Source organism: Elephantulus edwardii, unplaced genomic scaffold (assembly GCF_000299155.1).
Source record: "Elephantulus edwardii isolate Elephantulus edwardi_28Jun2011 unplaced genomic scaffold, EleEdw1.0 scaffold00026, whole genome shotgun sequence".
Lineage (NCBI taxonomy): Eukaryota > Metazoa > Chordata > Mammalia > Macroscelidea > Macroscelididae > Elephantulus > Elephantulus edwardii.
This window is the reverse complement of record NW_006399776.1, coordinates 7089922-7111534: the sequence shown is the minus strand read 5'-3', so window position 1 is coordinate 7111534 and position 21613 is coordinate 7089922. Positions and strand designations below refer to the sequence as shown.

Sequence of the window (21613 nt, the reverse complement as noted above, 5' to 3'; positions counted from 1 at the left end):
AAGCTGCTCTCTGAAATCTTTTGGTTCAACTCTTTAACTTTGTTATTTCTTCCTTTTTGGCTTCAACTCTCCATTGAATTTCTAAGGCTATAACTGTTACATAACTACCTTTACTGAGCTATCTGTTCCCTCAAATGATACTACAGCCACTAAGTTGACTAGATGACAGGCTTAGAAGCTTATATGTATTAGCACCAATAATTAATCAATTTGCCATACTTAACCTAGAAACTATCACCTATCTGAAATAATTAACAGTCATCTAGTGCTATAATAAGGAACTTTGGTGGCATACATATTGTGTACATTTTATGTTGCTAATCAAAAAGTCAACAGTTCAGGTTTACCGGCTTTGGTAAGAAAAAATGGGCAATTTCCTCCAGTCATGACTTATTAGAAAATTTTTTGGATCAAATCCACGAGATGCCCTGCTGGAGAAGGAGGGATAATTTCCCTTGCCAGTCGGATCCTATTTGATGGTACACAACTAGAGAAAAAATAGAAATTTGATGGAGGGTCACTGGAGATTAGAATTGATTCGACAGCAATGAGGGAGTGGTAAAAGAAATCAGTGCTAGTATGAGATTTACTTTTATTTCCCTTTTCACAGCGAAGCCATGTCTTTGGAGGGAGCTGAATGGGAGCTGAGTAAAGAAAATGTACAACCATTAAGGCAAGGTCGGATTATGTCCACACTTCGGGAAGCGCTAGCACATCAAGAATCTTCTTTTAACACTACTCTTCAGCAGCAGAAGTGGTGAGTAGAATTTGGGCCCCAATTTGTCAACATTCTTAGTTGTGTAGATAATACAGGTTTGGATCCATACAAGATGGAGTAAGGGGATCTTTTAAAAACGGAAAGTATGGGAATCTGTTTTCTACCTGCTATTTAAAGATCTTCTCAAATGTGTTTTTTAAAAACAGCTATAGATTTTTAATTTTATTATGAAGCAGCGAAACTCCTATATCAATAGCAATGCATATTATACAGGAACAGTGGTAAACACAGTAAAGCAAGTTGTTCTATACTCCTAAAAGATTTAACTCTTTTGGTAATCAACTGAAAAGATTGCTTCTGAGTGTTGAGGAAGAATGAACATCTTTTCAGTTGATATTTCTCTAGAAACTTTTCTTTTTTTAGTAATACTTTTCCATGATTTTTTAAATTATAAAAATATATATAACACAGACTTTACCAGTTTATTGTTGTTATGTACCATTAAGTTGCCTGTTGCTCATAGTGACCCTAAAACAATAGCTCTGATGCCTGCCCTACCTTGAGCCATTCTCCCTGACTCTTGACACCTACTGCCATCTCATTCCGGGTCTACGTCTCCTGCCCTGTTCCTCCACCCTTCCAGGAATGATGTCCTTCTCCAAAGGACTGGTCCCTCCTGGCCATGTGCCCAGAGTTTGTGAGATTGAGCTTCAAAAGCCTAGCTTCCAAGAAGAAACTTTCTTTCACCCTCTCCAATATAGTACTGTTTTTTCTCTTGGTGACCCATGGTGTGTTCAGTTCTCTTCTCTAGCACCACAACTCAAAGACATTGATTCTTCTGTCATCCTCCCCTGTTAACAAATTTATTAAGGTAGCATTAAGGCCTATGTCTAATCTTTAACTTTGATCTAGGAGAGTATGCCAAAAAAATTAGTGATCTCCAAAGGAATGTCAGATGGATAAAATTTACCCTAGAAAGTTTTTTAATAATTTATAAATTCTCTGGATAAAAATATTAACCCAAATCCATGCCACCAAATCAATTCTGATTCAAAGCTAACTATAGAACAAAGTAACTATGAACCTACAAAGTGCCCTGTAGGGTTTCCAAGACTATAAGTATCTATGGAAATAGATTGCCTCATTTTTGTCACACATAGTACCTGGTGGGTTTGAACCACCAACCTTTTGGTAATCAGTGAAGCATTTATACCAGTAGGGCTATTTTCTCTGTGAAGACAGACTAAAAAATACAGATGGATGGGGAAAAAGCTATTTGTTTTTGCTTAATACATGTTTTGCTAAAAATGCTTTTTGAAAGAAAGTCTCAAATATCATTTCTACCCTTAATGTCTGCTGTCATCACTGTAAATCAGTTTTGACTGATTCATATCTTACCCTTCAGTGGGTTTTCAGAGGCTATAAATTCCATGAGAGGAGGTTATCTATCTTTCTCCCTCATAGCTGCTGGTAGTTTTGAACCACTAGAGAGGTGCCATCTTTGGGTTAGTAGCATAACTCCCTATGGTCTGTGCCTCCAGAGCTATCTCCTGATATAGACAAATTATATAATGTTTGTGGATAATAAACAGGATAGGGCAATGTTTTGGGGTTTTTTGTGTGTGTTTTTTTTAAAACCTTTTTATTATTTTTTGTGTGTGTACCATCAAATCGGATCTGATTGGTACAGGAGGAGATTGTCCTGCCCTTTCAGCAGAGCATCTGGTGGATTTGAACCACACACCTCAGGGGTTGCAATGCAGCTTCTTGCCACTAGGTCACCAGAGCTCGCCAGGGCAATGTTTTGATTTCCTTTTTGCTCATAGGTCTCACTGCGAATTGAGTTAATAGCACCTGACAGCAAGAATTGTATTTGACCTAATTCTCTGTTCTTTCAAGTTAGGTTTTGCAGAAGTGTTGACTATTCATATCTCTTACCTACCTTCTAGATGTCTTTTTATGTGTCTATAACAAATACTTGGGGAAATGTATCCTTAATGCATTAAATTGTTAAATACAAATTATTTTCTTTCATTTATGACCTTTTTCTACTTTTCCATTTCACTACCAGAACTTGCCTGGAATTAATCTTCCCTGCTGCTTTTTTAACATTCTGCTCCTTTCCAGTCAGTGTTCCTGCCCTCACAGTGCAGCCACTCGTCATATTTATATTGCCATAAGTTTTTATGTAAATAGAATATTAGTGTCTTTTGTGTGTGTATCTGTCTTCAAGTTTTATATTTTGTAGTTCCTTTTATTTCTGAGTCCTTTCGTACATCCATTCACCAATTGATGGATATTTAGATTCTTCCCAGTTTTGTGCTATTGGTAATGAAGCAGGTGTGGACATTTCTTGTACAAGACTTTTTTTATGGACCTGCATTTTCATTGCTTGTGGATAAATACAAGAACTGGAAGTGCTAGATCTTTAAATTTACATTTAAAGCATTCTGTTTTAGCTATCCAGTGCTTCCATAATAGAAATACCACAATTGGGTGGCTTTGAAGAACTTAGTTTTCTTTTTCACAATTTAAAAATCTCTTAAGTCCAAGTTCAACATGTGGCTCTTGGCAAAGACCTTTCCTTGTGCATTTCAGTTTCTAGACTATTTTTGGCACAGTTGAGTCAGCCCCCAGTTTCTGATGATGAGCTATGCACAAAGAAACATTGCCCAGGGCTGCACCATCCCTGCTATGCACAAAGAAACACTGACCAGGGTTGTACAATCCCATGACCACACTGTTGAGATCCAGAGGGTTTTCATTGACTGACTTTTAGAAGTAGATTGGCAGGCCTTTCTTCATAGTTCTTCTCCTCTCAGTCTTGGAAGTTCTGATTAACCTGTACATTATCAGAGCAACACACAAACCTCCACATGCAGACCGATGTGGCATGGCTACACATGAAGTTCACCGACTAGGGATTGTATCTGGGTGTGCTGTATAAAACGAAGGAGTTATCCTGTTGAACCACCAGTGCCTTCTCAGCAATCTGTGGTGTTTCTGGGCATTTAAAACACTTGCCTCCATTGTCTGTTTTCCTCTGTTCTTAATATAAACATAAACAAATAATTCGGTTTAGGACATACTCTGCTCTGATATGATCTCATTTATATAACAAAAGAATTCTATTTCTAAGCAGGATAACATTCATAGATAGATGGGCCAGAAAGTAACAAATATTGTAGGCAGTGGAGCACAATCCATAACAGTATCTCATATCTCAAGACATTCCCATTTATTTCATATACTAACTTCATGCTGTAGCTTGTAGGCTATTAAAATTCCTCTGGGTAAACTCTTTCACTTTCACAGTATCATTTACTTCTTGTTTCCCCTCTTGGAAAGTTCACCTTTCCTCTTTCAGATTCCCACTTTCTGAGAGGATTCCTGTGATTATGTCTTTTCTTAAAATTCTTTGCTGACCATTCTTTGTAATTGTGATATACTGTACTTTTTTTTTTTTTAATTCTTAATTCTTTGCTGACCATTAAATTCTTAACTTAAATTCTTTGACTAACTTAAATTCTTTGCTGACCATTCTTGGTAATTGTGATATTGTTTTTTGTTGTTAATGTGCTGTCAGGTCGCCTGCAACTGACCCATAGCGACCATATGTACAGCAGCCCTAAACCCTGCTTTATCCTGTGCCAATCACACTGCCTTTGACACATCTACTCCCATTACTCCAGTCACTGAATCAGTCCATCTCATTGAAGGTCTTCCTTTCTTGTGCTGTGCCTCCCAAACATAATGTCCCTCTCCAAGGATTGATCCTGCCTTGCAGCATGTCCACAGTATGTCAGAAGAAGCTTCAGAATCCTTGCCTCCAAGGAGCAACCTGGTCTCACCCTCTCTAGGATGACCCTGTTTGTTCTTCTAGCAGTCCATGGCATATTCAATACTCTTCTCCAGCACCACAGCTCAAAGGCATCAATTCTCCTCTGTCAGCTCTAGTCACTGTCCAGCTTTTCAATGGTCAATCTTTAATTCAAATTGCTATTTATTATCCAGTACTTTCCCTCTATTCCAAGCAAATGTTAGCTTAGTCTTAGGAGCCATAGTGGTGTGGTGTCTTAAGTTTTGAGCCAGTAAATGAAAGGTAGGAAGTTCTGGGCCATCAACCACCTTAAAGAAGAAAGATGGGTAGTCTCATCCCATAATGACTTACAGGATTAAAAAGCTGATACCGGGTCCTCACCAGTCAGAATCCATTCAGTAGCTGTAGGTTTGTTTAGTCAGTCTTAGCCCTCTGTCTTTCCTTGACTCTTTACAAAGTTATACTTAGACTGTCTTAAAGGCATTATCCAGAATGTATTTCAGGTTTTTTTATTCTTGTTTTATAAACCCTCAAATTATAGTAGAGTTACTTAGATTGATAGTAAATACATAATAAGTGAGTTAATGAACTTAAGTGGGGATGGTCTTTATTCATAAAGCTTTTGTCATTGCATTTGCTAACATTTTCTGTTTAACTTTCAGGGCATTTGAATCTGAAATTCGATTTTACAGTGGAAATGACCCTCTGGATGTTTGGGATAGGTGAGTCATTTTTCTTTTTTTAAAATTTTTTTTTTCAATTTTATTTTATTTTTGTGTGTGTACTATCAAATTGGATCTGACTGGTACAGGAGGAGATTGCCCCTTCTTCTCCAGCAGAGCATCTGGTGGAATCGAACCTCCTACCGCTGGGATTGCAGTGCAGCTTCTTGCCACTAGGCCACCAGAGCTCCCTGAGACATTTTTCTTAATAAAAACAATAGAAATTTAGCCCAAGACTTCCTCTAGCCCTGCTTCTCAAACTAGGGTATGCAGAGAAATGTGTCAGCGTAGTAAGTGGTGTCTTGGAGGCACAGAGAGCCAGAATAAGATGAATGTGTATCTTCCTAGGGTGTTTAAGAATGTATGTGATACTGGTTTGTGATGTGTGGTTTTGACCTGCATTCTTACAATTCCATCCTCACTTCTCAGGTATGCTCGCACTCCATTGGAAAAGTAGGGTATAGGCTTGCAATATCTTGTGGAAGGTATCTCTAATAAATGCACAAGTTGCTTAAAATCATTTAGACAATGTGTACGTGTCCATGATTTCATTTTTGTTTGTTGTATTTAAGGGAAAACGACTCTCCTATTGTTTGTTATTTTTTTCCAAATAGTTTTAAAAATCCCAGATTTTTGCCACACTGGACCACATGTTAGGTATAAATACATGCAGTAGAGGATGTGGTTGTGTTCTCAGGCTCCTGAGCTTTGTGCAGTGGGCAGGCAGTGGAGCATTGCGCAGAGCTATGTGTGCTCTGTTCTCCATTCCCTTCCTGCTCCACTCCCACCATGGCTGGTGTTATTACTTCAGCTTGTACCAGAAGTTCCAGCAGTCGCAGTGGCGATGAGGACAGCCAAAACCAGGTTCTCATGAGGTTTTATTTTTAAAATATTTTCTTCTGTTTATTGTGATTTTAGTGAAACTTCAGAGCAAAAAGTTTCCATTCAAAACGTTTCATGACAATGACTATAGTCTCTGTATTGTAATAACACTCTTCCTGATTTTCCTGACTTTTCCATGTCCATCCATCCTTCTTTCCTATCTTCCTGCCATCTGAGCTTTATCCCTGAGCAGATGCTCTTATCTTGTTTTGTGAGGCTAATTGTTCTAAGGAATGTGTTCCTTCTTGGTGTTAATCATCACTTTATAGGCTTATCTATTGATTGGCTGGAAGTTGAGTCAGTTCCGAGCTTGAAGAGGAACTAGGCCAGAGCCTGGAGTTCCAAACCGAATGTTAGGGACATTCTATTGTGATCCCCTTCAAAGTGAACAGCAATAATAGCCCGACATCTAGTTTTTCTAGTCTTAAAAGTAGTAATTCTCCCAGAGGCGCACGGTTCGAATCCACCAGATGCTCTGCCAGGGAAGGAGGGACAATCTCCTCCTGTACCAGTCAGATCTGATTTGACGGTACACTCACACAAAAATAATAAAATAATAATAAAAAAAAAAAAGTAGTAATTCTGTAAGGGTAGGTGATGCTGACAACATCCAGATCATAAAACAACATATTTTATAGAACACTAAACGATACATATCTGTACTTGCAATATAGTTGATATTTCTGCTTAAGTAATCCAGAATGGTTTTAGAGTAAGAAAAAAAAAATGCATGTTCAGTTTTAAAATATTCTTTCCCCTTTCTTTCCATTCAGGTATGTTAATTGGACAGAGCAGAGCTATCCTCAGGGGGGGAAAGGAAGTAACCTGTCGACATTATTAGAAAGAGCTGTAGAAGTATTACAAGGAGAAAAACGATATTATAGTGATCCTCGTTTTCTCAATCTGTGGCTTAAATTGGTAAGTCTTTTTCAAGTGTCTTCTGAGTTTAAAATTTTTAATCAATTTATTCCCCCCCCCCTCCAGAGGTACCTGGTACAATGAAAAGGGCAAAACTTAATGATAAAACCTAAAAACTAATAGTGAATAATAAGCATTTTGTAGATAGTCTCTTAAATTGGTTTTGTTTTAAAGAAGGAATTTAATAGAACAACGATTTTACCCCTTTAAGACCAGTTGCAAGGTCTTTCCCTCTGTCTTTGAGTTGTGGATTATTGTTTTATTTATGTATTTTAAATCTAGTTGGTCCATGCAACTGTACTGGATGAGGAGGTGCAGGTGTCAGCATTTGGGGTAAAGGAAGAGCCTTGATAAATGATTCAGTATTTTAACTGGACAGAACAGGGAAGGGAAGAGAGTAATGTACCAGTAGACTTCCAGGGCTATTTTTTTGCTTTGACATTGGCTGTAAGATAAATTTTAGATTGTTGCAGTTTGATATTGAAATCTTGTCATACTTGTTTCTCTAGACTTATATCTTGCATACTTCCATCTCTACATACTTTCAGTCTTTTTGCTCATTGCATATGCTATTTTCTTTACATATAATGCCTTTCCTGTCCCATTCTCCACCTAATGAAATCTGTTTCTCCTTCCAGACCGAGCTCAAATGTTACCTCTTCTTTGAAATTTTCCTCTCAATCACCTTTCTTCACAAATTAATCTTTTGTTTCTTTTTTTAGGTCCTCTCAGTGTAGTCTCTATTAAATTATAATAGATAATATTTAAGTGAAGGAATTCCATACAATACCTTTTATGGTTATTTGGTGCAAAATAGGCATTCAGGAAGTGGATTGAAATTCATTAACTGTTAACATTTTCAATTTGTTTCAGGGACATTTGTGCAATGAACCTTTGGATGTGTACAGCTATTTACAAAATCAAGGAATTGGTGTTTCACTTGCTCAGTTCTATATCTCATGGGCTGAAGAATATGAAGGTAGAGAAAACTTTAAGAAAGCAGATCTGATATATCAGGAAGGGCTCCAACGGAAGGCTGAACCACTGGAAAAACTGCAGTCCCGGCACCGGTAAAATGTTTCTCTGAGCATGTTTTCACTGTTACAGTAATAAATGAATCTGAATAAAATAGCCATTGCATTTGCAATTTTACTTAGTTATTACCCATTTTGTATTTAACCTACAGCACAATCTATTCTTTAGTATATAGTTGAGTTTTAACAATTAAGAGAATAAAATAACTACCACAGTCAAGATTCAGAATTGTTTCATCACTCCATGAAGACCGTCATGTTATCCCTTTGTAGTCATTACCATTCACTGCCAACCCCTGGCAGCTACTGATCTTTTCTCTGGCCTATGGATTTAGAATCATAAACTCAATAGCCTTTTGAGTTTGAATTAATGCATTTCAGGTGGTATAGACATGTGTGTTGGTTTTGTTTCTAATTTAGGAAAACAAGTGAAAAAGGTTTATTAAAGTAATGCAAAGGAGGCATGATTGGTGAAAGATAGATAATCCCTGTGAAAGAGTTAATGAGAAAGGGGGAGAAATGCCCGTGGAAGGTCAGGGTGGACCAAACCATGCTGCTGGGCGTAGGAGAGAGCGGCATGTGTTTTTATGTGGTTCTTGTCTAACATTGTTGGTTCTCTTTAGAATGTCTTGTAAGTTTGACCTACTTTTACAGATTCCCTTCATTTCTGTTTAATCTGTAAATGCCCTAATTTAGCCATCAAGTTTGAGGGACCATTTTGCTGGGCATACAATTCTTGGTTGGCTTTTTTTTTTTCCTTTCAAGGTTTTACGTATTACCCCATTGCCACCTTGTTTGTTTGATTTTTCTTGAGAATTGCTTTCCCATTGAGATAATAGTTTTTCTTTCAAGAATCTTTATGGGGGTTTTTTGTGGGTTGTTTTTTGTGTTTGGGGTTTGTTTTGTTTTTTCTTTAGAAAGTTTGATTATGATTGTCTTAGTGACATTCTTTTTGAATCTCCTGGACAGGGTTCATTGAGCATTTGGCATGGCTATCTTTTTATCTTTGATGATACTAGTATCTATGATAGTATTCTACTATCAGATCTCCAGAATTCTCCCTGAGGTTTTTTCCCCCTCTCTGTCTTTCTGTGTGAGGGGACTTGGTAACCTGGGGAACCTCTGTGGTGGTCCAAATCCAAGAGTGGTTCCATGGGAGAAAGATAAGCAGTCTACTCCCATGCAATTGACAGTTATCTGAAAACCTAGTAGAGGGTCAACTGTGAGTTCATTCCAGCTCAATAGCAGTGAGTTTAGAGGGTTTTTTGAGTCAGTAGCAGCAAGTAAGACTATATCATTACATATCCCAGGTTCCTGAGTCTGCCTAGAATCCTGATACCTCATTCTTCACATAGTCCAGTTTCTCAGATTATTTTCCCAGCATATAGATTGAATACGTAAAGTGAAAGGATGCACACATTTCCCAATTTTAAACTATACAATATCCTCTCATTCTTTTTCAAACTACCTCTTGGGTTATATGTAGGTTCTGCATGAGCACAGTTTAGTGTTCTGGAATTCATATTCATTGCAATATTATCCATGATTTGCCATGATCCACACAGTTGAATGCCTTTACAGTCAATAAATCACAAGTAACTGTGAGTCCATGTTACACAAGTAACTTATATTCCCTATTTTCAGCCAAGATCCATCTGACATCATAATAATATCCCTTTTTCTATGACTTCTCTGTATTTGGCTTTTTCTTGACAGTTCCTCTTAATGCACTGGTCTATTTTGAATTATCTTAATAAAATTTTTACTCATATATGATGATAATATTCCATAATTTCTACATTCTTTTGGATCCACATACTCTTCTTTGGAATTTACACAAATATGGATCTCTTCTAGTTGATTGACAAGGTAATTAATTACCTTCCAAATTCCTTCACATTGCTTCTGATTCTTAAATTTTTATTAATTTTAATAAAAGTTTACAGAGACTTAGGGTTTCCATTCATTCATTGTTGCACTTTTCTCCCTGCCCATCCCCTCCACCACGATTCACTTTTCTCCTTGATAAGTAAAAAAAAATTTTCATTGCTATGCAATCCCTCCCCCCAAGTCCACTGCACTATGCAGCCATCATTCTGGCCTCTTATCATGACAATAATACCTCATCATATATTCCTTTTAAACAGTTCTCTCCCTCATCTGTTGCAATGCAGTATACATCATTCCTCCCGTTTTTCTCTGTCTTCCCTCAACCCCAGTGTCAGTCCTATTTTACAATAGTGGCCCTATGCAATATTTATCCTTTTGTGACCGAGGTGTTTCACTCAGCATAATGTCCTCCAGGGTCATCGATTTTGCATAATATTTCATGCGTTCCTTGTTTTTCAGTGCTGCATAGTATTCCTTTGTGTGAATATACCAGAGCTTCTCTGTCCATTCATTTGCTGTTGGGCACTTGGGTTGTTTACAGCTCTTTGCTATAGTGAACAAAGCCACAATAAACTTGGGTGTGCAGATGCTTAAATTTTTTTCTTCAGTTATATCAACTTAAATAATGAAGGCAGGCCCCAGAGATGCTTCTGGAAGCACTATTATAATGGCCGCCCAAGTGTAACGTCATCTGACTGGTGAATTCACACTGGGGTGTGAAGGTCCATACCCTCCTATTCACACCAACAGAGTACAGATTAAATTCAATGTGTGGGATACAGCTGACCAGGAGAAATTTGGGGGGCTGAGGGATAGCTATTATATCCAAGCCCATTGGGCCATTAAAATGTTTGATGTAACATCGAGAGTTACCTACAAGAACGTGTCTAACTGGCATATGGATCTGGTTTGAGTATGTATGTGTTACCCATTGTGTTGTCTGGGAACAAAGTGAGCATTATGGACAGGAAGCTTAAGGCAAAAACCATCATTTTCCACTGGAAGAATTCTTCTGTACTATAATATTTCTGCCAAAAGTAACTATAACTTTGAAAAGTTTCCTTTGGCTTGCTAGAAAACTAGTTGGAGACCCTAACTTGGAGTTTGTTGCCATGCCTGCCCTTACCCCACAAGAAATTCTCACAGGCCCAGCTTTGACAGTATGAGTATGATAATAGAGGTTGGACAGACAACTGCTCTTTCGGACGAGGATGACAGTCTGTCATCCTTGAGAACAAAGCTGGAGTCCACCATCAGAAGTCTAGTTTTATAAGCAACTGTCCTGTGATATTAGTGGTGCCACGTGTTTGCTACTTTATTATCGCTAAGCAGAATATGTGCTAATCTCTGGGACACTGAAGGAGAGATGAAAGGGCTTCAGAGTGAGTGTGGCAGTTAGAAAAACCCTTCATTTCTTGATTAGCTGTTTGGAAGGCAGTTTTCATCTTGAGTTTCAAATACAAGACTGCAGTCATATCACACACATAAAAATAACAAGCATGTTCATCTGTTTAATTTTTTAATTCCAGATCTTTGCATATTTATTGTAATGTTTTATTTTATCATCTTGGATATACCTTTTGAGATCTTTTCAGCTCTTTTATTTAGTGATTTTGCTCTTCTATATTCAAGAAGACATTTCTTCTAACATCTATTATCTATTTTGATCTTTCTTTCCTGTCTTTTTAATGACCTTTTGCATTGTTTAGGTATGATATCCCTGATACATTACAGACTTTGTCATTTTAGTATTCAGTATGTCATGTCAGTTCTGGAGATGGCATCCAAGTTCAGAAGGCATATACTGCGGTTGTACTCCAGCTCTAATGGACTTGTTTTCATTTTCTTCTGCTTCAGCTTGAATATTAGCAGTCAGTAGTCTGTGCTGCAGCTCACCTCTGGCCGCCTTCTCACTGATGATACTGAATTTCTTTATTGTCTTTCCACAGTGTAATCGGTTTGATTTTGTGTATATCATCTGTCAAGGACTATGTATATAGTCTTCATTTATATTGTTGGGGGAAATAAAGGTAATGAATAGTTTGTTGGTCCTAAAAAGTACTGTCTTGCAGTCTCCTGAGTCATTATCACCAAGACTATATTTTCCAAGTCTGAATCTACTTTGTTTGCTACTTTCACATTTCAATCACCAGTTGTTACCAGAGTATCTTTAATGTATATTTAACCAATTTCAGACTGTATAAATTGGTAAAAGTCTTTCATTTTTTCATCACTGGCATTAGTGAGTCATATGTACATTTGAATAATAGTTGTGTCAACTAGCCTTTCCTTTAAGCCAATAGAGTCATTGCTCTTCAGTTTGTCCTTTCCAGCAGAGGAAGCTTGTATGATAGCTACCATAGTAAGGTAGATAGGTAGTGCTATAGTCAGACAAAGAAGTTAAGTGATTTTAATGCTTCTACATTTCCTCAGATTTGTTTTAAGGCACATATATTTATTTTAGTGGGTGTTCCATGTATACTTGGAAAAAATAATCTGGGATGGGATATTTTGTATAGAATGTTCTGTAAATGTCAGATCAAGTTGATTGATAATCTTTTCTGGTCTCCTGTTTTGTTTTTTTGCTACTTGTTCTAATGATTACTGAGAAAAGTTGTAAAGTCTTTTTATTTGTGAATCTGTCTATTCTTTTACTTCTACCCATTTTGTTTTACAACTTGAAGTTCTTCTGTTAAGGACATATATCAAACTGACCTCCTTATTATACAGTGCTCCTCTTTACTAATGGTCATATTTCTTGTTCTGAAGTTTACCTAGTCTGATACTAATACTGTCTTTCTTTTTGTGTGATGTGTCTTCTTTCTTTTTGCTTTGGATGTTGTTGCTACAGTTTTAAGTTATGCAACCATTAATGGAATTTAATTTTAAAACATTTTTAGCATCCCCAAATTAATTCCATACCTTTTATGTCACTCCCAAATTGTGTTCACCTCAGTCAGTGGCAGACATTAATCAACTTTTGATTTGTTTATTTTGGATATTTCACACAAATGAAATTAGACAAATTGTGGACTTTTTGTGACTGGCTTTATTCACTTAGTATAAGTTTTCAAGGTTTATTTATTTCTACTCTAGCTACCAGTTCTCTATTCCTTTTTTATTGCTGAATAATATTGAATAAATATGTTGCTTTTTGTTTATTTACCTATTATTTAATGAACAATTTAAATTATCTTCACTTTCTGGTTATTATGAAATAATGCTACTAAGATCATTTGTGGACATGTTTTTGTGTGGATTTCCTTTACTTTTGAACTGTAAGTTCTCTACTCTTTTGTCTACTATTTGCTTTCTAATAGTGAATCTATCCAATGATTTTCTCCCACTCTATTTTTATTAGACATATTGTATTTTTCAGGTATAAAATGTCTATTAGATTCTTTTTTGTAGTTTCTATTTTTCTACTGAGAGCATGTGAGTCATCTGTTCATTCTCAAGGCATGTCCTGTCCTGCTTTAGAACCTTTCTCATATGTGTCCTATTAGGAATTAGTCTGAGACTTGAACAGTAGTTTGCTTCATAACTTCATTTTCGTAGCCATTTCTGTACTGCTTTGTGTTTACCTTGTGTATTCATATATGACAAGTAAGCTTAATATTTGAACCAATTTATACTTAATAGTTGGAGATCTCCATCAATTAATTTCTTAATAATATTTCTTACATGTTCTTTGGCCTTTAGAGTCCCCTTTTCTCAATCTTTTCACCAAAAAAATAAGTTTCATTTAGGAGTTGTGCCTCTGGGTATTCCACTTTTGTTTACTCTCAGAGTCGATTAGTTGTATTTTAGGGATTAGTGACTTGAACTAGTGGTTTATCTCTTAATTTAGTTTTCAAAGTTACTTTGTGTTGGTCTTTTACTAAAGATTTTCCAGAGTTGGAGCCATAATGAGTTAAACTGCTCAAAGTTACTTTGTGTAGAACTTTAAATGCTAATCAGTATATATAGGGGGAGGCTGTGGTGAACTTCCTCTATCTTCATTCTGTAAGTTTTAAGTCTTACAGTAGGAAGGCCAACTGATCTCAATAAATTCTGTAATTTTAATATTGTCTGCAGCTCTGTCTGACATACTTTGGACAAGTCGCAAGGTGGGATCAGTCCTTGGAGAGGGACAGTGTAGGAGAGGAAGACCCTTGATGAAATGGATTGATTTAGTCACTGGGATAATGGGAATAGGCATGTCAGAGACAATAAAATTGGCAAGGGATAGAGCAGGGTTTAGGGCTGTTGTATGCAGGGTCACTGAATCGCAACTTAAATAAACATAATAGTGAAACTCAAAATATTTTTAATTGACTATTAAATCAGATTTATTGTTTTTGTTGTTATTTGCCCATGAGTCACCTGCGATTCATAGCAACCCTATGTACAACAGCTCTGAACCCTTTCTATCCTGAGCCAACTGTATTGTCTCTGACACACCTACCCCATTACACCAAATCCTGTTGCTTTTGAGTCCACTTTGACTCTCCGTGACCCCACAGGACAGAATTAGAACTTCAGAGTTTCCAGTGCTCATCTTCTGGCTGGCAGAGTGAATTTTAACTGCCACTCTTTTGTTTAACCCACTGTACCATCAGGGCTCTCTGAATGCTTAAAAGGGGCAAATCATTTTACTAGAACTTTCTTTGAATCAAAATAACTCTTTTTCTTTAGAGAATAAATGCTTTCTTTAGGAATATCCCTATTCTATGTTATCCCCCACTTGTTTGAGTACTTGTTTTAAAAAGCTGGAAATTTTAAATCCAGTAAATAGTTGGGATATCATCAAGTTGACCTTTTTCTTTACTTTAGACAATTCCAAATGCGAGTATCTCGACAGTCTCTGTTGGCACTTGAGAAAGATGAGGAAGAAGTTTTTGAATCTTCTGAACCACAACGAAGCACACTGGCCGATCTGAAAAGCAAAGGGAAGAAGATAGCAAGAGCACCAATCAGCCGTGTAGGAAGTGCTCTCAAGGGTAAATTTGTTAAATGTTATTGGAAATTCTAAGTGTGGGTGGTAAATAAGTAAGCTAAGGAGATAATACGTAAATGCATGGTGACACTGCTCTAGTTTTTCTGAGTACTAAGTAGGAAAAAAAGGGAAATCTAAGGAGAGCTGGGATCACAGTGTACAGTAAAACCTAACAATGCTAAATTTTAAATTTTTGACAGTCTGGCATTAAGAAATGTATCAAAGGTTTAAAGTATTTGGGCTTAAAGGTTATTAACTGAATAGGCAAACATTATGATCAATGGAGAAAAAATACGTTGAAGTTGTAAAGTATTTTATTTGGAACCAGAACTAACATAAATAGAAGCAGCAGTCAAGAAATTAAGTCAAATACTGCATTGGGTAATCTGCAAAAGACCTTTTTGAAGTGTTAAAAAGCAAAGAACACTCTGAGAACTAATGTGCACCTAGACCAAGTCATGGTATTTTTAGTTGTCACATAAGTACAGGAAAGCTGGATAATGAGGACTGAAGAAGAACTGAGGTAGAGTGGAGTATACTTGGAGTGGGAGTGGGGGGGTGCAGGGGGGAATTGTATACCAATGAAGGAGTTTTTTCTTTGGCTTTTCAAGAAGAGTGAACTGGGGGTGGGGGTAGGGGTGGGGTGGATGGGGAGAAAAGTGCAACAATGAATGAATGCAAATCCAAAATCTCTGTAAATGTTCATTGAAATTAATTAAAAAAAAATTGAGGCTTTTGTATTACTGTGTTGTTAAAGAATAATAAATATACATAGATTGCCAGAAGAGCAAACAAATCTCAGAGCCGTACAGCCAGAATGCTAGTTGCAGGGAAGATAGTTAAACTTCGTACTGGAGATATGTCATTGAAAGACCAGCTCCCGGAGAAAGGACATCATACTTGATAAGTAGTGGGTCTTCAAAAAAGAGGGAGACTCTTGACACGAGGGACAAACACTGGCTAAAAAAAAAAAAAAGATTCAAATTGCAGGACCCAGGCAGTATTTCATTTTATTATGCACTTGTCTGCTATAAATTGAGAAAATAGCATCTAACTGCAACAATGTAAAAAAAGTATGCAACAATACAGTAGATATTGTCAGAGGAAGCACCAAAGTCTCAAAATAAGGTATTAACATAGTTAAGAATCTCATCATCTTAGGGGACCAAAATAGAGCTGTCTTGGTACCTCAAATGGTGACCAATCTGAAGCTTTAATTAACTAAATTTGTAGTAGTTAGATACTTTTTTTGTCTCCTACCTCTTTTTTGGTGTCAGCTTACCTGGAAATTATATACCAGGGTGTTGCGTGAAGATCCTAGAACTAGGAATAGTGTATAGTCCTAAATGATATTTAATCCACATTATATTGAAGTTCCACAACAGAGAAGACCTTTAGTCAATTAATTGCTTTGTACTCAGTTGATTACTGTCTCTTGACAGTTTAAAACTGTGGAATGAATAAAACTCAAAACTGAGTTATGAAGATTTAGATTAAGCTAGATTTTGATAAAACTAGACAATGTTAGACTCAAAAAAATGTGTAGCCATTTCTGTTTTATAAATAAGATTTGAGGGAGGAAGAGATGGAGAAAGAAAGCAGACAATGAGAGAGTATAAGTAACAGAATGGGTAAAAATGTTGCTAATTGACCCACTTAATGAAGTGGGGTGTGGTTTTTTAAGATTTTTTTTTTTTAATTCTTTGGTATAGTAGAAGTAATGATTTGTCCTAGGCAAGAATGACTGTAAATTTATTTGATATCTCAGTTGGTAATTAAAGGTTTTACATGAAGTTTTAATGTTTTTTTCCTAGCTTCAAACCAAAGCAGAGGCCTCCATAATCCAGTTCCTCAACAGATGCTAAGTAATTCTAGAATTACAGTTTTTGATGAAAATGCTGATGCAGCTTCCAGAGCAGAGTTGTCTAAGCCTGCAGTCCAGCCATGGACAGCACCCCCTGTGCCCAGAGCCAAAGAGAATGAGCTGCAAGCTGGCCCCTGGAACACAGGCAGGCCCTTGGAATTCAGGGTAAGAAACCCCACAGCTGATGTAATGTCAGCACATCCAAGTAGAGGAATATTTTTTGTGTCTCTTTTCATTCTTCTTGTACATTTAGAATGTAAAACTGGTGATTTTCATTTTCTTTTTATTACAGCCTCGTGGCAGTACAGTTTACACGGCAGCTGTATCTTCTGCACTTCCCAGTTTCACTCCATACGTGGATGAGACTGCACAACAACCAGTTATGTGAGTGTAATATCCAAATAGTTTGATTTCTAAGTGGAAATTATTAAAAGTGAGTAGAAGGCAGGAGGTTGGGGTGGAGGGAGTGAGTAGAAACACCTACATTATTTCCCTAAAGCATTTTCTTTTCCATGGGAAAAATCACCAGACAAAAGTTTTGTGTTACCTTTATGTATGTATTTCCTTGAGAGTGTTAAGGCTAAAAGACCATTTGGCAGCATTCTTGTTAAGTAATGAGCTTTTTAACTAGATTGATATTTATAATGCTGTAGTCATAGATAATTATTGTAATTTTTTTTTTAATTATTGTAATTTAACTGAGATGTTCTGCCTTTGTTATTGATACATAGTTTTCCCTCCATCTATCTCTTTGCTATTGGATAATTTTTTTTCTCTTCTAACTAATATTTTTTATTTATAAGAAAAAGTATGGTAAGTAATGGTTAGATAATTAGGCTAGTCTATAGATCTAATGCAATAAATAACATTACTGAGTTCCACATTAGGTTGAATTCTGTGCAAGAGTTTCTCATAACCAGTTTACGACCCTGTTATATATGTGAGGTAATAGACCCTAAATGAGATGGATTGACACGGTGACCATAACTACAGGCTCAAGTGTATCAGATGACAAAGATGGCACAGGGCAGGGCAAGGCTCAGATCCATTGTTCATAGTGTCACTGTGACTCGTTCTCAACAGCACCTAACAACAAAAGAAAAATGAAAAAGATTTTTTTTTTGACCAAAAATTCTGTCTCTGATACGAGTTCATTGTAAAAGGATATTTTAAGAAAATTATCTGAGCCTTTACAAAGGAGAATTGATAGAGGAAATTGATAGGCACATGTATGAATGTTCAGTTTTTCTAGCATTTTAGATTATTCTGTAAATAGTGAAAAGTAAATTCATATATGTCTTTGACCTGTTTGTGTTTTTCATAATGTGTACAATTTCTTCAAAGATTAAAAAAAAATAGCTAAAATTTAGAAATGGAGCTGTGTCATAGTTATGTAGTGTAACTAACAGAGATACCTGGATGGCTTTAACAAATAGATCATTAACAAGCCTAGCGTTACTGAGGTCCTGCAGCTTTTCTAGTTCCTGGCCATTTCATTGTCTCTTCTGACCACACTTTACTGGATGGAATAGTACAAGCTGTTTGGACCTTAGAATCTTCGTACACAGTCATGGATGATTTTCACAAGTTGATTTTAAGAAGAAAAATATTCTAATGCAGACTACTTGCATAAGGGTTCCAGCTACTTTTCTATAATTAAATTATACATATATATAATTTTATATATAAATATAAGAAATTAAAGTTTGCAGAGTTAGGGTTTTGGGGTTTTTTTTCCTTAGGTAGAAAACTAATGATAACAAGAGTTCCAAGGTTTGCAATTTGTTTCCTCTTTTCTGAGAGCAAGAGGAGACTTTTTTATTTTAAAACTTTTGTTTTATACTGCTTTACTTACAAAGGTATCATACATTGTTTTTCATATCAGATTTCTTTTTCTTTTTTTTCAGATTGTTTTGGTGGTGTTTTTTTTTTTGTTTTGGGTTTTTTTTGTTTTTTTGTTTTGGGTTTGGTTTTTTTTTATAGATCACATTATAGTTTCCGTATTTTGGCAAAACAAGTACAAAACAACTAATTTTGGCCCATATTGTAAACAGAAGTTTTGCTTCTTTTAGGACACCATGTAAAATTGAACCTAGCATAAACCACGTTCTAAGCACCCGAAAACCTAAAAAAGAAGAAGGAGATCCCTTACAGAGGGTTCAGAGTCATCAGCAAGAGTCTGAGGAGAAGAAAGAGAAGAGTATGTACTGTAAGGAGAAAGTTTATGCAGGAGTGGCAGAGTTCTCTTTTGAAGAAATCAGAGCAGAAGTTTTTTGGAAGAAATTAAAAGAGAAACGAGAAGGTGTGTATTGATCTATTTCAAGTTTGTGAAAATAATATATCTGTAGGAAGACTCAACTAATACATTAAGTATGAAGGAAATTACCCTATTCTTTGTATCTTTATGTGTTGTTTATGTGGTTTTACTGTTTCTCTGTGTTGAAGCTGAACTCACTTCTGCTTTCCACAAAAACCCTGGGGTGAAAGAATGAATCTGTGTTCAGGAATCAAGAAGACAAACAGCTAGGTACTGTAGTAATAATACTTCTCAATAAAGTAGGCAGATGACTATGACCCCTGACACATAATGTGTATATCTCCCTATACTTTCCCTAATATTGCCTGAACTATTTCACTTTACTATTGATACTGTGCCTGACATTTCTTTAAGGGTTTATTTATGTTAATTTCTCAAGTCATGCCTAGTTCAGCTTCTGGAGGCGGAACTATTAGAGAAGAATTGGCTGAAAGGTAGGGAGGTAGGGCATTTGAGTATAAGATACTAGAAGGTGGGGGAGATTAAGTACAGATAGAAAATAGGGTAAGAGAGTATAAAAACTACACAGATGAGGCATCTGACCAACTCTAACTTCACAGAGAAAGAGAATCATTGTCAGCACAAGGCTGATTTTTGTGGAGTGGTGGTCAGAGATAATTTCACCCTGCAAACTTCTTCCCAATTCTGACACCAGCAGTCTCTTCTACTCACAAAACTCAATACTTCTCTGCTGGGCTACATAAAGCCTTATAGTGACTGGACAGCACTCATCATAGACAGTTCTCATTACTATGAAGCTTCAGGAATGACTCAGAATACTTCAATTGTAAGGTTCTCATCACTACCCACGGGGAGACCTCTGCCTTGTCCTCAGCTTCTTTACCTTTGACCAAAGAAATTTGTTCCCATTTAGACATTTCTAACTTAAGATTTCTACCTAGAAAAAATGAAAGGAAACTAAGGTCCACCTGATACAGGCCATGGTCTTTGCAATCCTTGCTATGCATCAGAGAGCTGGACAATGACTCAGGATGATAGAATGAGAATTGATGCCTTTGAGCTGTGGTGTTGGAGAAGAGTATTGAATATACCATGGACTGCTAGGAGAACAAACAAATTCATCCTAGAGAGGGTTAAATCAGGTCGCTCCTTGGAAGCAAGGATTCTGAGGCTTCGTCTGACATACTTGGTACATGTTGCAGAAAGAGACCAGTTCTTGGAGAGAAACATCATGCTTGGGAGGGTGGAGGGACAGCACAGGATAGGAAGACCCTTGATAAGATGGATTGATTCAGTGTCTGGGGTAATGGCAGTGTGTCAGAGAGAGTAAGTTTGGCACAGATTAGAGCAGGGTTTAGGGCTGTTGTGCATAGGGTCGCTATGATTCGCAGGTGACTAGATGGCACATAACAATAATTCAGAATAAACCTAATGTTGTAGTTCAACTCTTAAAAAAGAATTTATGGGCCTAGCTGGAAAACATAATCATCACTTGCAATATTTCTGAGGAAAAATAATTTCTGAACCCCAAGTGACATGTTGGAAGAGAAAACTCCTGTAAAGTAGATTGTTAATAAGTTTAAGGTCTGGTGACAAGGATAATGTTCTTCCCGTTGCTGCTTCCAAACCATTTTATTCTTCCTCTAAAAATCATGTTACCTTCATTTGTTACATCAACTAGTAATAATAAACAAATCCCTTCCAAGATGATCTGGCTGTAAGTAATTTTTTTTTTTAAATTTAAATAACATTCAGTTTATTACAAATATTTAGTATTGCCTTCCCATATTTCTTTTTGTTTTTATCATAATTATCTAGATAAGCATCCTTTATACATAAACAAACACATAAAACAAACATAATAAACTCAAAGAAATACTTTCAAAAATCTCCATGTGATCAGAAGGATTCAGGTTGAATGTTCCTTGAAAGTCTGTTTTAATTGCCCCATTGCCACAGTGCTTGTCAAAACCAGTTCTGATTAATCTCCTTTGTCAGTGTGTCCTTTGCCATTCACTATCACTCCTCCCTGAGAAAGATTTCACCCAAATAATTTCTTGAAAAGTGAAACCTATGTGTCTAGAGAGAGGAGAGAGAGAGTATAGTTGGAAATAACTACTTGAGTAAAGCTTTTGAAAACTGGAAACCACCTCAGCAAAGAAATAGGCTAATACTGTGGCCAAATATGAGTTGCAAAAGTAACTAAATGCCTAAAGACTATTATTACCTTAAACACAACTATGACATACCATCTCACCCCAGTAACAACAGCAAAGGTCAACAGAGCAGCGAACAGTAAATGCTGGTGAGGTTGTGGAGCGATTGGAACCCTTATTCACTGCTGGTGGGAATGTATAATGGTGCAACCACTATGGATGGCAGTTTGGTGCATTCTTAAGTTGGAAATGCCTACAACCAGGAGAAGATAAAATAGATGAATGGGACCTTCTAAGAATCAAATCCCTATGCACATCCAAAAACTTCTCCAACAGGGTAAAAAGGGAAGCCA

General features: G+C 36.6%; 1 protein-coding gene across 1 annotated transcript in view; it reads left to right on the top strand.

The window, feature by feature from the left end:
- Nucleotides 1–617: 617 nt before the first annotated feature.
- Nucleotides 618–21613, top strand: part of BUB1B (BUB1 mitotic checkpoint serine/threonine kinase B) — a 61124-nt gene continuing 40128 nt past the window's right edge. The window contains 8 exon segments of the mRNA XM_006903803.1: nucleotides 618–757; nucleotides 5201–5260; nucleotides 6916–7060; nucleotides 7934–8130; nucleotides 14800–14966; nucleotides 16777–16991; nucleotides 17119–17210; nucleotides 18899–19128. Coding sequence (XP_006903865.1) covers nucleotides 618–757; nucleotides 5201–5260; nucleotides 6916–7060; nucleotides 7934–8130; nucleotides 14800–14966; nucleotides 16777–16991; nucleotides 17119–17210; nucleotides 18899–19128 — 1246 coding nt within the window.